The sequence below is a fragment of the Labrus bergylta genome, chromosome 11 (genome assembly GCF_963930695.1).
Source record: "Labrus bergylta chromosome 11, fLabBer1.1, whole genome shotgun sequence".
NCBI lineage: Eukaryota > Metazoa > Chordata > Actinopteri > Labriformes > Labridae > Labrus > Labrus bergylta.
In genome coordinates this window covers 12,675,427-12,694,876 of record NC_089205.1, presented here as the reverse complement: position 1 = coordinate 12,694,876, position 19,450 = coordinate 12,675,427, and the positions used below count along the sequence as shown (strand labels likewise).

The 19,450-nt window shown below is 40.4% G+C and overlaps 3 protein-coding genes across 7 annotated transcripts in view; 2 read left to right on the top strand and 1 right to left on the bottom strand.

The window, feature by feature from the left end:
• sphkap (SPHK1 interactor, AKAP domain containing) overlaps positions 1-6,431 on the top strand; it is a 109,658-nt gene extending 103,227 nt beyond the window's left edge. For 2 of the 3 annotated variants that reach the window (XM_065960678.1, XM_020641731.2), the window contains 5 exons: positions 1,673-1,834; positions 2,839-2,922; positions 4,270-4,319; positions 4,764-4,948; positions 5,244-6,431. In XM_065960678.1, the coding sequence (XP_065816750.1) occupies positions 1,673-1,834; positions 2,839-2,922; positions 4,270-4,319; positions 4,764-4,948; positions 5,244-5,417 (655 nt within the window). In that variant the 3' untranslated portion in view covers positions 5,418-6,431. The remainder of the gene's footprint in view (positions 1-1,672; positions 1,835-2,838; positions 2,923-4,269; positions 4,320-4,763; positions 4,949-5,243) is intronic. The other variant, XM_065960679.1, reaches the window with a different exon arrangement.
• Positions 6,361-14,928, bottom strand: daw1 (dynein assembly factor with WDR repeat domains 1). Its single transcript, XM_020641733.3, has 13 exons — positions 14,620-14,928; positions 14,343-14,415; positions 13,647-13,788; positions 12,881-12,939; positions 12,662-12,784; positions 12,462-12,561; positions 12,076-12,183; positions 11,574-11,680; positions 11,329-11,431; positions 10,722-10,836; positions 10,526-10,602; positions 7,890-8,052; positions 6,361-7,696 (listed from the first exon to the last, which is right to left on the bottom strand). Exons 1-13 carry the CDS (start codon positions 14,657-14,659, stop codon positions 7,662-7,664), a joined length of 1,245 nt encoding a protein of 414 aa, XP_020497389.1. The 5' UTR covers positions 14,660-14,928; the 3' UTR covers positions 6,361-7,661.
• Positions 14,929-15,327: 399 nt separating this feature from the next.
• Positions 15,328-19,342, top strand: slc19a3b (solute carrier family 19 member 3b). Of its 3 annotated transcripts, none has more exons than XM_065960687.1 (8): positions 15,328-15,630; positions 15,802-15,981; positions 16,207-16,372; positions 16,572-16,902; positions 17,060-17,211; positions 18,181-18,364; positions 18,744-18,885; positions 19,103-19,342. In XM_065960687.1, exons 1-8 carry the CDS (start codon positions 15,481-15,483, stop codon positions 19,253-19,255), a joined length of 1,458 nt encoding a protein of 485 aa, XP_065816759.1. In that variant the 5' UTR covers positions 15,328-15,480; the 3' UTR covers positions 19,256-19,342. The 3 variants fall into 3 exon arrangements, with proteins under 3 accessions (XP_065816759.1, XP_029134691.2, XP_020497415.2); XM_029278858.2 differs by having other exon boundaries at positions 15,329-15,630; positions 18,172-18,364; XM_020641759.3 differs by having other exon boundaries at positions 15,330-15,630; positions 16,572-16,887; positions 18,172-18,364.
• The last annotated feature ends 108 nt before the right edge of the window (positions 19,343-19,450 follow it).

Below are 19,450 nucleotides of genomic sequence, written 5' to 3'. Positions count from 1 at the left end.
CAGATTAGAGCAGCCACACAGTCTGCCTGGATGGCATGGCTCAAACAAGGCTTTAGCAGCACAATATGCAGCATCTTTCTTACATTATCCTAGAAGTGTAAAAGATCAGTTGATGGTCAAATCAATATTATTTCAGCAACATTTTCTTTTTTCATAGGGCCACTGTTGGGACACATTATGTCTGACAACTGTAAGGCCTCTGGATTTGACGGCCTAGTTTTTGAGATTGTTCATATAGCAAGCTTAGTATTAAACTATTTCTTTTTCATGCGTTTTCATTATTTACAATCCAACTATAACGACTTAAGAAGTAATCATGAAGTTCGAGTTGAGAGAGACAACTAAGATAAACAAATAATAATGCTTCTGAAAACTAAAATCGTGTTACCTGCCTTCTGGTTCTGCATTTCTATGTGGAAGATATTAATGGAGAGAATGGAGAGAACTTTAACAGAGAACATGGTCTTAACCTTTATCTGAATTATTAAAAGGAAAACTCAATTTAGAGGATAGCGGTGACAGTAGCAGCACCGTGTCAAAGAGTTCAACTTGATGTCTGTCAGACACAACTGGAGGTAGAGGGTTTGTCCCAGGAATGACATGTCTTATTCAACAAAGATTTACATTTTAGCAAAACAAGGGCTTAGTAGGATCGACTACATTGTAAAGACTCAAAGAAATATGTGTGGCCTATAAGGGGAAAAAACATGAGTAGACTCCCAGAAGACCTTTTAGCAGATATTTTAAGGGTAATGAAGACAGGAGCAGTTCATAGTGTGACTCAGTGTGGATACAGATGAGCCAGCTGAAAATTCACAAGTGGAAAGATTCATTTGAAAGGGAGGTAAGAAGAACAAAGTGAAAATTGAATATCTGAATGTGGGAAACAGATGCATCTTGTTCTCAAAAAAGTTTTTTGAAGAATTTTAGGTCCTCAAAATAAGACTTGTTCAAAAGAGAATCAGAGTAAAACAGCTGAAAAGCTCCAAAACCACAAGAGACTCACTAGACAGGCTTCCTTTAACCTTCTTTTAGCCCCCTGTGTAAGAGTGGAACTCAATCACAGGCCTAGTCAATAAAACATGATTTCCCTCTGGACTTGTCAAGGATGGCAGGCCTCAATCATCTGATTAAGACCTCATTTGATTCATTTCCTAAAAAAAAATCACTGGTTGGATCCATTTCCCTTTAGGAATGCAGTTTGCTTGCAGTAAAGATAATGAAATGAACACGCTCTAATCAGCTTAATCTACAGCCAGTGATTTCTAAGGGAGGTAATGTATCGCAGAGAAGGCACTGCTGACGCCAAACAGTCGGTAAAACCATCTACTCCTCATCGTCCCTCCAAGTTATTCCACCTTTCAAAACAATACACCACAGAGGACTTTACACCAACTACAAGCTGGGTTTAAGTTTGAAGTTGTAATTTATGATTTAATTTGAAATATCTCAGCTGGTGCAACACCTACATTTTTTGTAGTACATAAATTAGAAATGATGTTCAGACTAGGCTACGTTTGAACTTGTGCCTAGCTGATGCCACCAAGTGCAGAGGAACATGATTGAACAAGTGGCCTACATAGCTGCAAAAAATGGCCTACATATAGCTGCAGTCATTGTGAAGAACTAGTCAATGGTCATTCCCACCATTCTTGCGGTTTGCTCTCCCCAGCAGTGAAAGGGACAAGCCCGCTGTGGTGATGGCTGCAGTAGTGAAGAGGGACAAGCGTTCTATGAGTGCTAGCAGTGAAGAGAGCATGGGGAGCTGGTCCCATATAACCCCAGAAGATGACCCACATGAGGAGACCAGTAGTTTTATCCACCTGAGCGAGGGGTCAGTAACCATTGCTCCTTAATGCTGCTGCAAACGCTGCTACTCCCACCCTCACCCCACTCTCATTGGCCCATTGCTGCTGACACTTGTGCTCTCCAGTGCCAATGCCAATCCCCCCCCCCCCCCCCCCCCCCCCCCCCCCCCACAGCTACAGTACCCACACCTGCTAAGGTGGTTAATGGCAGAGTGCTCTGTCCACAAAGGCCTCTCCATAGCTTGCATACAGGATCACACCATGCCTGCACCACACAACACACAACTACCTGCCTCCTTTAATTGTATAAAAGCTTCTAGGTTGAAATTTTAGCTATTCCATCCATTGCTTCATCAGTTTACCTCCAGCCAACTACTCCACCTGTTTTAAATTAACTAGCCCACCTTGAGTAATTACTCTGTGCTTTCTAGTTGAAATAGGCTAACAGCAGAAAGGGTCTTGTTTTGACTGCCTTAAAAAGTAATTACCAGAACATACCAATATAATAGAGCAAATTCTCTAACACCACAGTACAGATTGTAAACTGAATATTAAAATGTTTATTTCTAAAAGTACTGATTAGAGTTTATATTGGAAGCTGGAAGGTAATGATGTACGACACTTGTTTTAATATATTGCAGGGGTAGTTGTCTGCATCCCAACACAACACTCGCTGCTCTTTGCAACCTTTCCATCTACCTGCTTACTTTAACCTCACCTCATTCCCCCGTTATTGTGACACATGGGTATGGCTGCCAGCCCTGCCTGTCCACCCCCTGCCTAAACTACCTCTAATTCTGCTCATCTTCATACTCAGACAGGCTTGCTGCTGGACAAAAATCCTCAGCTCTCCCACCTTGAGCCGCTGATTCTGCTGCAGCTGCTATTTCTTTGTTAATCACCAGCTAATGAACAACATGACCTGCATCGCTGCGCCTGGTTATTGTTCCCTTCACACATCAATGATCATGTCGAGCGTCTTGAGACAACATGTGGGTGACACTGTCTCCTGTTTTTTGTTGGTTAACAGGAATGGAACCAGCAGTGCATCCAGCCTAGGCTTGGCCGACCTGGATGCCTTCTCTGACGTCCCCACTCAGAGCACAGTAATCAGGTACCTGTCACAGTCGCAGGGCTTGGCTGAAATTTTTCTCATTATTGTGTCACTCAACAGCAATTTTCTATACAAAAAAAAAAAAGGCTGCAGAACATTGCTTTTTCTTAACTAGAGTGCAGCAATGAAGTGACTTGACTGTGAGAGGCTGCTGGACTAACAATCATGATGAGAGATTATCGCTAATTAAGAAAATGTGCTGTCATTATAGCTCTGAAAATCATTTTCAGTTTGCTAAGAAAGTAAAGCGTTGTTTCCACCAAGTGGTCTTGTTCAGTTCGGTTCAGTATGGTACACATTTATTTGCGTTTCCACCCTCAAAAGTTGGGAATTGTACCAAAATAACCGATCCGTACCGGTTTTGCTGCCCTTCTGTTGGGGTCCCAAGTGTACTGATACGACTCTAAAGGGTGGAGATAGACAGTCTGCTGATTGGTGGAAAGAATCTTCACTTCCCATGCAACAGTGGTAATAATGTTTAAATATCCCATGGATTTAAGGTGTTTTTTGCACCTAATGTCAGCGTGTAGCACCTCTTGGGATAAACAGCAACATGCCAAGTAGAAAGAACACAAATTGTTAGATGTCCTCCATTGTTGCCCTGTGTTAAAGGCTTTATATGCAATTTTTTGATCCAGCAGATGTCGCCCTTGAGCACCAGCATGAAACCAAAACAACTCGCGGTGTATTGTTGTGTTAGCATGCTAATGCTAGCGATCTTTATTATGCTCGTATCTTCACACTGCATGTAAATTTCCCCGAAATGAGCGTGATCTAGAAACGCAGTTAAGCAGTGAGTACAGCATGTTATTCTTCTTTTCTCTAGTCCCTCAATTAAACAACTTCTATTCGCGAGGGGAGGAGTCAGCTGCCGTCCGGGCGATGTAAACAAACTGAAGATATGACTCGGAAAACATCACAGACAGTGGGACTCGGGTGTTACACCCATTGTAGACAGTCATTACTCACAGAGTTATTTTCAGAGGATATGCTTGATTTCTATTACATTTAAGTGTGAAAAATCACATAAAAAGCCTTTAACTGTGGCAAGTTTTTATTTTTCATTGAATTTATTGGCAGGCTACACTTCTTCGCACTGCTGTGAAGTCACACTAATACGTACCTGAAGGGGCTATTGCCATCCCGCCTACACCCTGTCTACCAAGCAAGGGTATGGTTGGCTGTGGAAACACAAACAGGATAAGGGTTGCCGTACCAAACTGTACTGAACCAAACCAGGCCGCTCGGTGGAAACGGGGCTTTAGTGCATCTCAAAATGTGGAACCTTTCCTTTAAGTGATAGTGTTTGTCACCTTTATTTAAATTTTTCTTTTCTTTTCCTCACAGCGATGAGACAGAGAAAGGCTATCTGGCAGGAACCACAGAGAACGCCATTGGTAAGTGTAGAAAAGCGTTGTCAAGTCATCCTCATAATTATAAACATGTACCTCGTGTCACAAAGGCTCCTGGATGACCTGAAGGTTCTGTGTGTGTACGAGGAATCCCTCAAATGGATGTGCTTGAATGGAGACACATTTCCTCTGTAAGACATATGGTCGTCAATTATTAAATGGGGCCCAACACATAGTTCATTTTTGTTTTATGACTTAAAAGTCCTTCAACGATTCAAAGTGCAACAGAGACATTTATATTTAATGAAGCTGAACATACTCCATCATACCATGGAAAGGTTTTGCTTGTATATAAAAGAATGAATTGTCTGCGGGGTGTTGTAGTTTTTAGTAAGTGAGGATAACACAGTTACCCTTTAAGGTGTTTACTGCAGGGACGCTCTTCTACTACAAAATGTTCCATCACCTTTGATTTTTTTTTTTCTCCAGAGAGCAGTTCAGCAAGGACAGCAGGCAGCAGTGGGAACCGCAGGGTGCTGCTGGTGGTAAACTGTGACCTTGAGTCTGAGAGTGTACATTCTGAGTTAAGAGTGGCTCTGCAGTGGATTGCTGCCTCAGAGCTGGGCCTACCGGCGCTCTGCTTCAGAAAGTCCAGAGAAAAGAGAGTTGCAAAGGTGGGCATGGCATTAAAGTAGTGAAACTCACGTCTCTCTAGATACAGATTTTACAGTTTTCTTTGATTATGATAAGCTTGAAAACCGTAAAGAATTTTAGCGATGCTTTGTCCGAAAAATAAATCCTCTGTTACTGTTATTTTATAATACACTTGTAAGCTGTATTATGTTGCCTGTCACTGCTAATTTCCTGTACATAATAAAGATGTTACATTTCTACTCTTTAAATTCCGTCACTTAGTAAAAGTGTTGAGGAAAATGATCATGCATTTATTGTTGTGTGTGTCTCCTTCAGTTCCAGAGGGTGGTCCATCTGATGTCGCAGAAGGCGTGGCGGATTGCAGACTTGTTTGGAGCTGTGGTTCAGTTCTGTGAGCTACACAAGAAAGAGGAGGAGGAGGGCCAGTCCCTGTCCAGCCTGTTCGATTGGCTTTTGGAGACCCTAGAGGGTGGACTAGTTTCTGCATAATACCGCAAACAAAAAACATGCTCACTCATTCACTCACACTACTTACTGTCATCCCTGTCCCGTCTCATCACATCAAGAGTCTCCAACAGCTCGCTAGAAGCCAGTCACGAACAGCAGGATCTGTCTGTAGAAGTTGTGTCTATATTTTTTCTCTGTTCACCACCACAAATGGACAAGTCTCCCTTTAAGAAAAGTATGTTTTATGTTTCTAGACTCATCTCTCTAGAGACACAAACACACACACACACACACACACACACACACAGCAAACTGTAGGTGTTCTGGTTGGACATTCCTGGTAGGAATAAACTAGCCTTCAAGAGATTATAGTCAGCAGGTTTTAACTGCTTCAGATTATATACAAATATTTATATATATTTACAGATTCACACCACCAAATTATGTGAGTATTTATTTATTTATTCCTAATGAACACACGACACAAAGTACCAATAGAGGATAGGAAAATCAGGTGAAATTCTCAAAATAGCTCAACGTGCTTGAACCTTTTGTATCAAAAACCATCTTGTGAAAGAGGCCTAGTGAAGATATGGAAGCCCAGGAAAGCTTTGTCACTTTCTTATGATAGCCACATAGAAGTGCACATGTGCTTAGAGTAAGCAACATGTCCGCATCCTTGTATTCATTGGTCAAAATCTCACCTCTGTTGTGACATTGGGATTGGGTTCTAACTAAGTGTGTTATCTTGTTAATGTTACTGGAGAACGGATTATTTGGATAGATGTCCTGTATATACTGTAGATTTTGGAACTGCTGCACCTTGGAGTAGTGGACTGCTCTCTTTAGTTTCGACTGTGTCAGGAATACAGAGTACGTTTTGTTCTGTCAGATTTGTATGTGAATTTGTTCTGTTTATTTCTCTACTTAGTGGTATTCTAGTGTTACATCAGCATTGAGGAAAAAAGCACACAATTCAACTGTATAAAACTGTCACAGTAGAACTGAATGTATTTATCTTTTGACATCAATAAATTTCTGTGATGTGAAATACAAGCAGTCATCATTCATAACACACAGCAGAAAGGCAACACTGCTTAGCAGCACATGTGTACACATCTGTATTCAACTGTATCACATACTTTCTTCCCAGAAAGAATGACAAGCATTTGGTCTGTATAATATGACATTTATCACAATTAATGCATGCCATTATGTTACTGAATCATCTTTAGCTTTGTGGTGGTAGTAATAATCACGGTTGTGTTGCTTCACAAGAAAATATCAGAAAAAGGAGGAAACCAAAAATCAGGTTATGTTTAAAGCAGAAAAATAGATCATACAGTCGGTGTATGTCTACAGATTGTGAAGAAATTAATATAAAACATGGGATTATGCTGCAGCATGTTGTGCTAACAGAAACAACATCCAGATATTTACAGTTAAGAGTCTAGCAAAGGCTAGGTCAAACATGCTAGATTAAATTCAGTGCTGAATTAAGAACCTTTTAGCAAGTATATATTCAGGCCTTACTTTACAGAGCTTTAGAGAACTAGACTTTCTGTAGAGCAAGGTGTTCAATGAGAAGTTTGAAAACTTCTAAATAGGATTCGAAAGATACTTTGTTTATTCATGCATGAAACTAGAGTCAGGGAGAATTAGCTGTAATGGTCCGACTTAGCTTAAAAAATCCAATCCAAGACATTTCCATGCAAACAGGAGAAAAGTTCAGATCTTACGTGTCGTTACGTCCTGTGATAATGTGGATGGAGGATTTTAGAGGTGCTGAACTATGAGCTCAACGACGGTAGGTTTGCTTTGTCCGACTGCTTTCAGTCTTCATGCAAAGCTAAACCAATTGCCTTCTGGTTAAAGCTCCAAGCTTTGCCACAAAGAAATAAGAGAACTGACCTGTGCTTAAGATCACACACACAAGTTATCATGCTAATAATCTATATTTTTTAAAAGCTAGGTTTACAGGTATTACCCAGTAGAAAGTTGGTAATCCATGGAACTAGTGCAGCTCCATACAGATCCAGGCACATGAGATACATGAGAGAGACATACTGTAAAATGTAATTTATTCACAAGGATAGGGAACAGGGAACCCTCTAACCTTTTACAGATGACGTTTACCAGACTTGCAGCTCAATGAGGCGGAGGGTTTTTCAATCAGTCATCCACAAGTCGAGCAGATATACAGCAGGTCACACACGCAGAAACACAAATTGCTCTCTGCGTCGAGGCATTTAGAGGCAGGTTCCCTTTAAATGGTCGAGGGAAAGATCAGTACCAGATCTGGCATGTGTTATCCTTACTTCCTGCAGGAGAGCACAAACAAGAACAGGTGGCTGCACAGAAGGACACAGCTGCACGCTTTTCATGTGAAATGTGCAATTAAGATTCATGACGGCCAGAGAGGACCAACTTAATCACTGCTGAAGGCTACATCTGAACAGTGCATGGTTGTCTGTGTATGTGTGTGTGCAGTAAGTTGGGAGGGGCAGTGTATACCTGTAATGATAGTATCACCCTCATAGTTGAAGACACAGGAGAAGATCTCATCGGTGTGGCCGTCAAGGACTTGTAGGCAGCTCCCAGACTGAACATCCCACAGACGAGCTGTCTTGTCTGAGCTGGCAGTCAGGACCCTGCTGCCCTGTGGGCTGAAACAGATCTAGCAAGAGAGGCAGAGTCAGGAGAGTCGCTCTAATTCAGAGATGTGTGTGTGTGTGTGTGTGTGTGTGTGTGTGTGTGCTCCTGGAGCGATGGAGTGAGTAAGGGAGAGTGCTGTATAAGAGATTATGCCAGTTGTGGTTGCAATGACGAGGAAAAAATGGTGAGTTAACCACATCACCGGCGTTATTTCACAGCGGTCATTCAACTTAATGCTTAAGGAGGATAAAGGCACCTGGAGCTTTTCCTGAAGAGTATTAAGAAAATCATGGCTGAAGCTGATTGTGTTAGATCCCTGGTTTATTGTTCCCTGAATGGTTTTGTGTCCACAGAGTGAAGTCGAGGAAGAGATGATTAAAATAAGTTGGCTCTAAATGGCCATGAGAGTTAAGTATGCTTCTATTAAAACTCTAAATGTTGCACTGAGGAGGGAGCCTTGACAGGAAATGGAAACTGACAAGAGGAGAAGCTGAAGAACAAAACGACATTGGAAGCAAAAATAGAACAAAAAGTTGTAAATGGAACAAAGAAAAGAAGACATGAGGTAAGATGTATAAATAAACAAGACAAAGACTGTATCCCAGTTCAGTTTTACATTCTTAATTAAGAGTCACACTACAAAGTTTACACGTGTATGTTAATGCAGGAGCAGTACTTTAACTGCGTCATTTTTATTGAGCTTTTTGTTTAAGTAAAGAAAATTGATGGATGAATTGTGCAATAATGTGTGGTTAGAGATGTGTTTTATTATATTTTAAGTCAGTTCAGTGTCTTCTTGGTCGACATGGTATGCAACAAGGTCTTTTTTATCTTTGCAATTTTGTTTGTAAAGTCGTGTTTAAAAAATCTGAAAGGTCAAAAACAAGTTAAAAAGACTGCAAAGATTATCTTTATATTAAGTGGGTTAGGTGCTCGATTTGACATTTAAGGAACAATATGCAACTTTTTGATCCAGTAGATGTCACCCTTGAGCACCAGCACTAAACCAAAACAAAATGCTGTTTGGGACACCTCCGCTATTCTGAATCCTCCGCTCTCCTCCCGCGGCACACCGCCAACCCTTTTCCATGCGCGTTCACAAAAAGGAGAAATGAATTAGAATACACCATAATAAAGCAAAAGCGGCTGACAAAATTGTCTTTTGCTCAAGCTGCAATTGCCTTGGTCTGCATTGTTGTGTTAGCAGGCTAATGTTAGCACACTCTAGTTAACTCACACACTTATTCTGAAACAGCTTTTATACCCAAGGCCGCCCAGTCCATGTAAACATGATGTAAAAACAGCTCCGACAAGAGTACAGCTGGCGGGCTCCGGCTTGTCACTCATTGTAGACGGTCATGACTCAGAGAGACATTTAAAGAGGATATACTTGATTTCTTCTATATTAATGTGTACAGTCTTCCTTTAAGGTAACATTTCTTGGATCACACCTTTTGTCATGACCCATGCCAGAATTTTTTTAGCATACAGAGCAGAGATACCCATGACAAAAAGTCCTCTGTCCTTGTTTAGCAGCATAAAGGGAGAGAAAGAGCTGTACTTTCTGTAATTTTAGTGAGATTAACACAATCCTCTGGAATGATTCTCCATGTAGTCTCTTTTTATTACTATTAGACTGTCTAGTCTCAGAGAGCAGAGGTTCTGTCCCTGCTACAAATGAACCCTCTGGGTCATTAAACACACATTCATGAAGAAACCTGGGACATGGTAAATGGGTCAGATGAATCCCATTAATGTGAAATGTTAATGCTGGATGAATCAAAAACACACATTTATACCAAAGTATCAGCTTTCTTGACTTGCCAGATAATGTGACATTGGGTAAAAGGATATAGGAAGCTTGATTTCACTGAATGGCATGTTGTTGAAACCTTTAGTACTCTTGAACATTGAGATATAATTAGTCAGATCAACAGAAGCATTAACGCAGTCGTTGGTCCGCCTGAAGCATCTAATCTGTCCTTTGCAGAAACCAGGTTATCTCTTGTAAACAGGAGTACAGTAGTAACGGCAATAACCTACTTCCGGGAACTGGAAAGGAGAAATGCTGCATCCACTACCTTGTTTAGTAATATAAATGAATAAAATAGTATTTATTTTTGCTCTGCATGTTAATATAGAAGATGGCTGGAAGGAAAGGCGTTGACCTTTTCTTTTCCTTTCCATTTATGTCTTTTAAATAAAGTAGTTTATTGAGTAGAGCCTGACCGATTAATCATCCTGCCAATAATATCAGCCGACATTAATGTATTAAGGGACTATCGGTATAGGCTAATTTTATCTGAGATATTCACCAGTCAAACAGCATTCCCTTTAAGTTTCATTGTATTTCTCTAGCAGTTCTCCTTCACCAGCAGAGTGTTCTATATGGATTACAACAAGCATCATCACTCTCCAGAGTGACAAGCGGTGATGCATGGACATTACATTTTGCAGAACATGGCAAAATACTAATATTGAGTCAATTTCCCTACCTTGGATATCTCTCCGTCATGGCCCACTAGGCTGACGAGACACTGATGTGTGGCTGCACTGAACACTCGCGCTGTACCTGTTAAAGACACGGACAGGCAGGGTTGTAAGCAGTGCACTTTTGAAACGAGCATTTACAAGTACGAAATGTACTTTATTGATCTGCTGAAAATGAACAATAATAGTAATAAGTCTCACCATCGGCAGAGGCAGTAGCAATGAGCTGGCCACTTAAATCAAAACACACATCTAGCACTTCTTCTTTGTGTTCAACGAGAGTGGTGACACACTTCCCACTGACTGCCTCCCACAACTGCCAACACATGCACATAACAAAAAAACAGTCACTGATTGTATTATATGGAAACACAGGCAGAGTAAAAGAAAGCAGAAAACGGACATACATGTAAACTAACACATAATCAGTCCCATGAGATAGGCTTTCATGTAGATGATAGCATTATAAATCTCCCCCGGAAGAATGCAGTGAGGTGGTTAATTCCTACTTGAGAGTATGACTCATCTTGGCATGCTTAAGGAATTAGGAATTCATTTTTCTACTTGAAATGATGGAGTCCTAAGAGACAGGAGGTGGAGAGTTATGGAGAGTTAGGAGATGGAGGAGGATGAATGTGAATGACAACCACCACCGCAATGGTTTAAAAGGCTGAATGAAAGAAAAAAACAATGGGTGGTAAAAAAAAACTGAACTCATGTCTAAAAAGAGCTGTTGCACAAAAAAATGCATTTCAAACTCACCCACACACAATTTAAGTCTTTAAGTCTTTCAGCTAATATGGTTCACCTTGCAGGTTTTGTCCATGGAGCCTGTGACTATGAGGGTGCAATCCCAGTTGAATTGAACATTGCTGATTTCCCCCCTGTGACCAATCAGAGTGTGGACACGTCTGAGAAAAAAAACAAAAGAAGGAAATTACTCAGTTCTGCACTTTCGACCACAAAATCAATGGATGCTTCGTATTAAGTGTAAATTATAAAAGATGAAACATATTAATGGAGACATTCCAATGACAATAATGTGTTTTTTACCTTCCGGAAGCAACATCCCATATAGACACAGTATGGTCAAAGGAGCCAGTGACAATTTGATTTCCAACTGTGTTAAAACAGAGAGAGATGACCTCTGCAGTGTGACCCTGGATGAAATCAAAAAGATAGAATTATACTTCTCTTTCTCATTTCTCTCCCCCTCCCCCCCTCTCTCTGTCTTTTCTTCTCTCTCTATGATCCTGTATGGATGAAACCACACGTCCAAAACTCCGCCAGCAAATCAACTCATCACACCACGGACGTACTTTCAGTCTGCACATCAAAGAGAGCGCACCACTCAGAATGGGAAATCAGTGCCTCATAAAACAGTTACAGTTAAACCTCTCATCAGATATTGGGGTGGATAGGTTGTCCCAAAAGTCCTCATTGAGGGAACTACTTAAAAAAGTCAATCGAAGCATTTTTAATGACTGGATGTGAGTTCTGATGAATAAATCAGAGAACTTTTGAAAATAAAGTAAGTGAAGATAAAATAACTCACACATAGAGCGGCCACCTCCTCTCCAGTCTCGACATCCCACAGCTTGGCAGTACAATCCATGCTGCCTGTGGCCACCAGGGTACTCTGGGGGCTGAACGCCAGGCACACCTACACAATACAAAAGCTTACACTCACTAAAGCTTGATTCTGCAATAAAGCCACAAATAATTTGACTAATGCATTTAACATCTAGACACTTACTAGACATAATACCAAAGGAAACACTGTTAACAAATTAATTAAAGTGCTCATTTGGCCCTGGGCTCAACTGAAGGCACGTCATCCTAGAGAGGAATATATGTGAAGAAATATACAGTAGCCATACAATGCAACAGTTGACAACAGTAACTACATTACTACTACTGAAGAAAGGTTGTCAAACATACTATTTCAGCCATGTGTCCGCGGAAGGTATGGAAACATATGCCTGTCTCAGCGCACCACAGTTTGCACGTCTTGTCAAAAGAACCGGTAGCAATCTTGTCCCTAAATTTGGATATGGTACAGCAAATAAAACATCAATCTACTCGTCAAATAGAGCAACCTTCTCAAATGCAATTGAAGATTTGCTGAACCTGCTAATTACCCATAGGGGTTGTTGAATGCAATGGCATACACCACATTTTTATGACCCTCTAGTGTGTGCAGCTCTGTGCCTGAGGCTGTGTCCCAAACTCGACACGTCCTGTCATAGCTCCCAGTTATAAACCTGCAGAGAGTCAGAAAGAGACCAACACAACAAGCATAAATACATAACTTTTCCTGAAATCAATATTGCCAAACTTTTGTGTCTATCTTCACCCACCTGGAGCCCGATTTATCAAAGGCAACATTCGTCAGTGGAAGGACGTGTGCCTTAAGCTCCTGCAAAAGATAAGGAAGACATGAAAATACAACCTCAAGTAAAGTGTAGTGAGTGACTTTATTTATCTATAGATATTAATTTTAATAACAGTATATTTCCTAGCCTGCTAGTGGTGGAAATATTTTCTCTCCTTGTGCAAAACAACAGAGTCTCTGACAAGTTTTAGACAACAGTAGAAAACAGACAAATTCTCAAACCACATTAGCTGATCTCATACAGGGTGTATGTCTTGTATAATTATTAACACACTTTGTTAGTGAAGTGTATCGTTAACTTAACATGCTATTAAACTGTATGCATGTTGTTTAAATTCTAAGTAACCTAGTCAATACTGCTCTCTAGTGCTTCTTTGTAGCATTGGCTACTGTCACCACTCAACCTTCTGACTTTCTACAGACTTTCACAAAGAGCAAGAGTTATGCTACTCTTTGACTGCTGTTATAATCAGGTTTTAAAAACTTAATTCATTCAGAAAGCAAAGTTGTTTTTCTTGTTTTGTTTAGTCTAATGAATTCAGAAAGACACAACACAACAGCTTTCTTAACAAACAATGCAACTGATTTTACAACATTCCACTACAAAGCAAGCACTGGAATAGAAAACAAATGAATGTTTGTATTTGTTCATTTTGTTAAATGTAGAAGTCATGTCACAGTGCCGATGTGTGAATGCAACTACTAATGTAGTTATGTGTTCAGTGTCTGACCTTGAAGAAACAGAACCTGTGGTTCTTCTGGCCTTGTTTCTGCTGCAGTCGAAGGATCAGCTGTTTGACCTGATCAGCCCGGGACTCTGTAACAAGAGGCTCTGACTGCCTGATTTCCTCCACCAACTCATCTGGATTTGTTCTGCGTGATGGAAAAAAATATATTTTATAAATATTCAATCTGAGGAAATGACAAAATTACATGCAAAATAAAACAACTTGTTTATTTGTAGTAAATCTTATAGTAAATTTACTCTTTAATTTTCACATTTATGTGCATATAAATGACGGATGTGTTATATAGACTATAGAAGAATAAGCTATAAATCCACTCAAGTTTTAAACCTGAAATCTGCTTTGAGCGTAAGTCAGCAAATTGACTTTATTGTCAACAAGATCACTTTGGTGTGTTTGACAAAATCAAACAACTTTCTTATTTTATTAAAATGTAAAGCATCAATAAAATAATATATAAATACGACTGATGTTTCGACTATGCAAATACATCTTACATCTAGCTCTACATGTCAAATGGTAAATAGAGGCTGAGTAGTCCCTCACTCACTGTACAAGCTTAAAAGAAGGTAATGTGGTATCTGAAAAGCATCATCACCCAGAGGTTATGATATTACACAGTTATCAGCCAGCCACGCTGTTAGCTCACGTCATGAACCGTACAGGACAAAACGCACTTACTCTGGAGTCAAATCAAAAAGGTCGATAGATTTCGACCGCACATATCCCCTCTTCTCATACTCCAAGATTATACCTGAAGGTTAGAGACACAAAAACAAGTTCAGCCAACTTACGCCCGGAATGAGCTCAACAGTTAAATACCAGGCCAGGCAAGTCAACTTAATTCGTGGTTTGAAACTAAAACAGTGCAGCAGGAAAGCTGCTCTTTGGCAAATTCAGTTAATACAATTAATACAAAATAACGTAACAAAGGAGTCAAACATTCAAGTTGTATTACCTGGTGGATAATATCTGAGATAGAACCGCTTGAGTTTCATTTTGTCATCTATTGTATCTACTCAGACCACTTAACCTCACTTATCAACAAACCGTTGCCGTGACGACAGATATCACCGCGTGCACTTAGTACGCATGCGTATTATGAGCATAAAACGCAAACACGTCAATGGCCGAGCACCATTGCCCAATATACTTTTTATTTTACATCACTTTCCCATAAACTTCTAATAAGGTCAGTACAAACCAGTCTATGGTACAAACTCCATTTAAACTCGTGTCCCAGATGCAAATGGTGAATTTAAAAAAACATCTGTACCTTTTTTGTAGCTATTTAGTAACTTTTTTAAACAGTTAGATAATTATTTAACCACTTCCAAATAACCCTACCTTTGATATCATTTCCTTAATGCTACACTGGGCAAGTCATAAATTCCCAGGCTGAATTTGCTGTGTCTTCCTATAAATATATAATCATATGATTATCTTATACAGTTAGCCTACAAGTTTTATTTCTGTGTTAACCTGTCATCTGTTTTGATTGATTTTATCTAGACTTGTTAAAATCTTGAAGGCCTACCGATAGCAAAACCTGAAAAAAGTGTTGTTTGATCCTCTCAGCAATCCTTTTGTTTCCTAACCGCTCAAAGTCTATGGCTCATAAACTGTGACTAGGGCACGTGTAGATCATAAAGATAAAGTGTGTATTTTCTAGCTACTGATGAATGCCTAACACTCCTATTGGTGCTTCAGAAATATAGGCAAGAGAGTTAGACTTTCAACTAAGACCAAGTCGTTTAGGTAGATCACCTGGAAATTGAAACCAAAGAGGATCTATGTGAAATTCTGAAGAAGAGAAAACATGGGCTTTTCGGAAAAGTTGAAGTCCTCCAGCTGGGCTTATCCCACAGCAGTCCTGTCACTATATGGGTTTTTTGCCAACTGCAGAGTAGCCGAGCCCTTCCTTACTCCATACCTGATTGGACCAAACAAGAACATCTCTGGAGAAGTGGTAAGGATGGCGGACACACACACCCTGTAATGTAGAACTGATATGAACAGATATTCTAAAGCATGTGTACATCCCTTTGTCTGTTTTTACCTTGCACTAAACTTACACCAACAATGTACTACACTAAAACAGTGGTCAGCATGTGTTCTCTGGTGTTTTTTGTTTCTACAGGTCACAAACTACCTGTTCCCTATCTGGACGTACTCCTACCTTGCCTTCCTTTTCCCCGTCTTCCTCCTGACTGACTTCCTGAGGCATAAGCCCCTCATTATGGTTCAAGGGTTCTTTCTAGTCACCAACTACGTCCTGCTCTGCTTTGCCCCGGGTCTGCCTGCTATGATCTTCCTTCAGGTCATCAAAGACAATTAATGATTTAAAAAAAAAACATTTCATTAATAATTTTCCTCATGTATCAATTCAGTTGAATGAAAAATAAATATAACACTGGTAGGTAAGAGCAATATTACTGTAAGTATTCTTGGAGCAACTCTTAAAACCTAGATTGCATTATGTTTTGTGTAACTGGAACAAGGTGCATTTTACGATTCTTTAAAAACTTTTCTATCCCATCAACAGGTCAACTATGCTGTAGTGACTTCCACAGAAGTGGCCTATTTTTCCTATATTTACAGTGTGATTCCAGTTGAAAATTACCAAAGAGCCACTGGATACCTGCGCAGTGCCATGCTGGCTGGATATACAATCGGGGCCAGCCTGGGACAAATGCTCATATCCCTAGCAGGTAAGGTTTCTCTCCTATGATTACATCTAAATGGATTAAAAAAATTGCATCAGTATTTTGCCTTGTTATGTCGTCAAAACCAAGATGAAAAATATGTATTGCTTGGCCTGCATACATAACAAAATTGACCACACAAAAAAAAAAAAACATTTTGAAAGTACTGAATTTACGCTGATGTAGCACAAACTGTAATCCATAGAAGTGGACTACTTCTACATCAATGCCATCACTCTGGGGATTGTAAGCGTGGCTTTTCTCGTCTCCTTCTGGTTGCCCATGCCGCAGAGGAGCCTGTTCTTCAAAGGGAAAAAGGATGCAGCTGAGGGCTCGCAGTCCCAGCGGGAGGGGCAGCTGGGAGCCTACAGGCCTGAGGAACCAGTGACGGATGTGGATGAAGTTGGCTTGGGGAAAGAGAAGATGGAGCATAATGGCAGCGCTGGCTGGTGTAGCATGGAAAATGTGGCCACTGCAGGCCGTCTACTTTGGCAGAGCTTCAGGGAGTCTTATTCTTCCAGGCATTGTCTTTTTCTGTTGTGTACCACAGCTTCATTTATTTTACTGCAGCAAATTAAAAAAATTAGATGATGTTTCAAAATGGTGTTTTCTAAAGTAGTTTATTTTTTTTATTTTTTTTATCTTTTGAGTTGTATTCATGATTATAATGTTTAAATAATGACTTTCATACAGGCACTTAATCTACTGGTCCCTGTGGTGGGCTCTGGCCACATCAGGTTACGTGCAGATTTTCAACTACATCCAGCTTATGTGGAACCATATAGAACCCTCTACTACGTCATCAGTGTACAACGGGGGCGTGGAGGCGGTTTGCTCTCTTGTGGGTAAGACGAAGTTGTTGGTGTGTCAGTGTGTATCTGTGTCTGTAATATAGAAAACCCTACAGAGCGAGAGAATGAATAAAATAAAGGTAAAAGCCAAAAATATATGTACAACCCATATTTGAAGATGTAAGAAAAGAAAAGAATAGGTGAGGAATTTTAACCTAACAACATGTCTCTGGACTGTGGGAGGAAGCCGGAGTACAACCCATGCATGCACAGGGAGAACATGCAAACTCCATACAGAGAGGCCCTGTCCATAAGCATTCAAACCAGGAACCTCCTTGCTGTGAGGATACAGCGCTAACTACTGCGCCACTGTGCAGCCCAGGCATTATCTTATAAAAGTAAATTAATACAGGAGATAATGTACACAGAAGAACCTCCAATGAAATAGGGAAAGTTGTTTTTTGGGTACTGTTACCTCACTGAAGTGACCAAAAGTGTATATAAGCCATACCCTATTTTCATTACATTATGATTCAGTATCAGTAGTTTCAAATTAAACGGGCTGGCAGATGACACACTGATGACACATTTATAAAGCTCACAATAAAGAAAGAAAATATGCTCTGCTTGCTTTTATGGGATGCTTGATTAGATGGAAAATGTGTATGGATTTTGCAAGGAGTAACAGAACCAGTGCCCGCTGGCTTACACTCAAACTGGCTCGACATGTGGAGAAGAAGAGTAATTACTTCAATTAAGGAGATAGAGTTAGGAGGTAATGGATTCTGTGATTATTGCTGATGGTTGATTCCAAGAGTCAGGCGGAAGTTGTTTGTCAGCATAAAAGGCAGGTGGTGGTGAGGCCAGGAAAGACATCTGTGTGCATAAGGCTACAGCTCAAACCCTTATATCATCAGTCAGGGGGAAAAACATGTTGTTCTTGGCTGCGTTTAGTGAATAACAACAAAAGTGCATAATGGAGAGGTTATCCTATCTTTGTCTTCCATGGGCAAGGGGCTGCAGCTGCCTTCTCCGTGGGACACATCAAAGTACCATGGGCTGTGTGGGGAGAGCTGGCATTGGGATTGTTCTCAGCCATAGCGACGTGTGCTGTGTTTCTGATGGCCCTCACCAGCAGCATCTGGGCATGCTATGCTGGTTATGTCATATTCAAGTCCTGCTACATGCTTCTCATTACCATCACAACGTAAGTCCCCTTTACATCAACATCCATCCAAAATGTGATTCTGCACGGTTATTGCTTCTTCTTTTTTTTGTAAGTCATCTCTGTTGATGGAGGGACAGCAGAGCACAAATGTTTTTTTGTTTTTTTTTAACTGTAATGTTGCTGTCATGTTCCAAACATACAAAACTCTAAGTTAATAGTTGCAGTGATACACATTCAAAAAGAGAAAGTACACAATAAAGAACCTACTGTAGGAACCTTTTGCATGATAAGAAAACCAAATAATTTACTACCACATCGATGGAGTTGACTGATATTTTATCCTGATAAGCTTCTTTTGAGTTGCTTATAAGTGTCGAGCATAGTTCTCACTGAATGTTTAAGTAAATTCTGCTTTTAGATTTCAGATTGCCTCCAACCTCTCCATGGAGTGCTACGCTTTGACATTCGGGATCAACACCTTTGTAGCCCTGTCGCTGCAAACCATCATTACAGGCATATTTGTGGATGAAGCTGCACTGGGACTCGATATTGTGACACAGGTATGTTGTTCACAGTATCTGAGTGTTTCAGTATCATTTTAACAACAGAACAAAGGTGTTTGAGGTACAGCTGAATCTGCTTTCTGCCTGATAACCTCCACTGAAACGTGAGGACAGGGTGACACCTGGTGGCTATCCACAGACTTGTCTGATGAAGATTGAGCTCCAGCATTATTTAGATTTCATTGCAGAGTATGACTAATGGCTTTCTCTGCAGTTCATCATCTACGGCAGTTACTATGCTGCTATCTCGGTCCTCTTTCTGATTCGAGGGACCTACACGGCCTGTGTAAGTCGATGCGGTCCTGACCTCTCTGAAACCAAGGAGCTAGAGTCCAATGTGGAGGTGATCTCTGCTGAACGTCTCTGAACAAGGTCAACTAACTGCCGGTACTGTCTAAATGAACAGCTGATGGTTCCTTTTGTCTATGGAGAATAAAATAATCCTACATCAACATTAATGTTCTCTATCAGGTGGTGTGAAGCTGACCTTACTTCTATTTTATCTCTACAATTAATCTCTGTAACATTCCACTCAGCACAATCAAATCTGCAGTAATTAAAG

Coding starts and splice junctions, on each gene's coding strand:
- daw1 (XM_020641733.3), bottom strand. CDS start 14,659: ATGAAACTCAAGCGGTTCTATCTCAGATATTATCCACCAG. Junction 14,416..14,619: donor TCTCAGATATTATCCACCAG/GTAATACAACTT, acceptor TCTAACCTTCAG/GTATAATCTTGGAGTATGAG. Junction 12,562..12,661: donor GCATTCAACAACCCCTATGG/GTAATTAGCAGG, acceptor ATCCAAATTTAG/GGACAAGATTGCTACCGGTT.
- slc19a3b (XM_029278858.2), top strand. CDS start 15,481: ATGGGCTTTTCGGAAAAGTTGAAGTCCTCCAGCTGGGCTTATCCCACA. Junction 16,373..16,571: donor AATGCTCATATCCCTAGCAG/GTAAGGTTTCTC, acceptor TGTAATCCATAG/AAGTGGACTACTTCTACATC. Junction 18,365..18,743: donor CTTCTCATTACCATCACAAC/GTAAGTCCCCTT, acceptor TTCTGCTTTTAG/ATTTCAGATTGCCTCCAACC.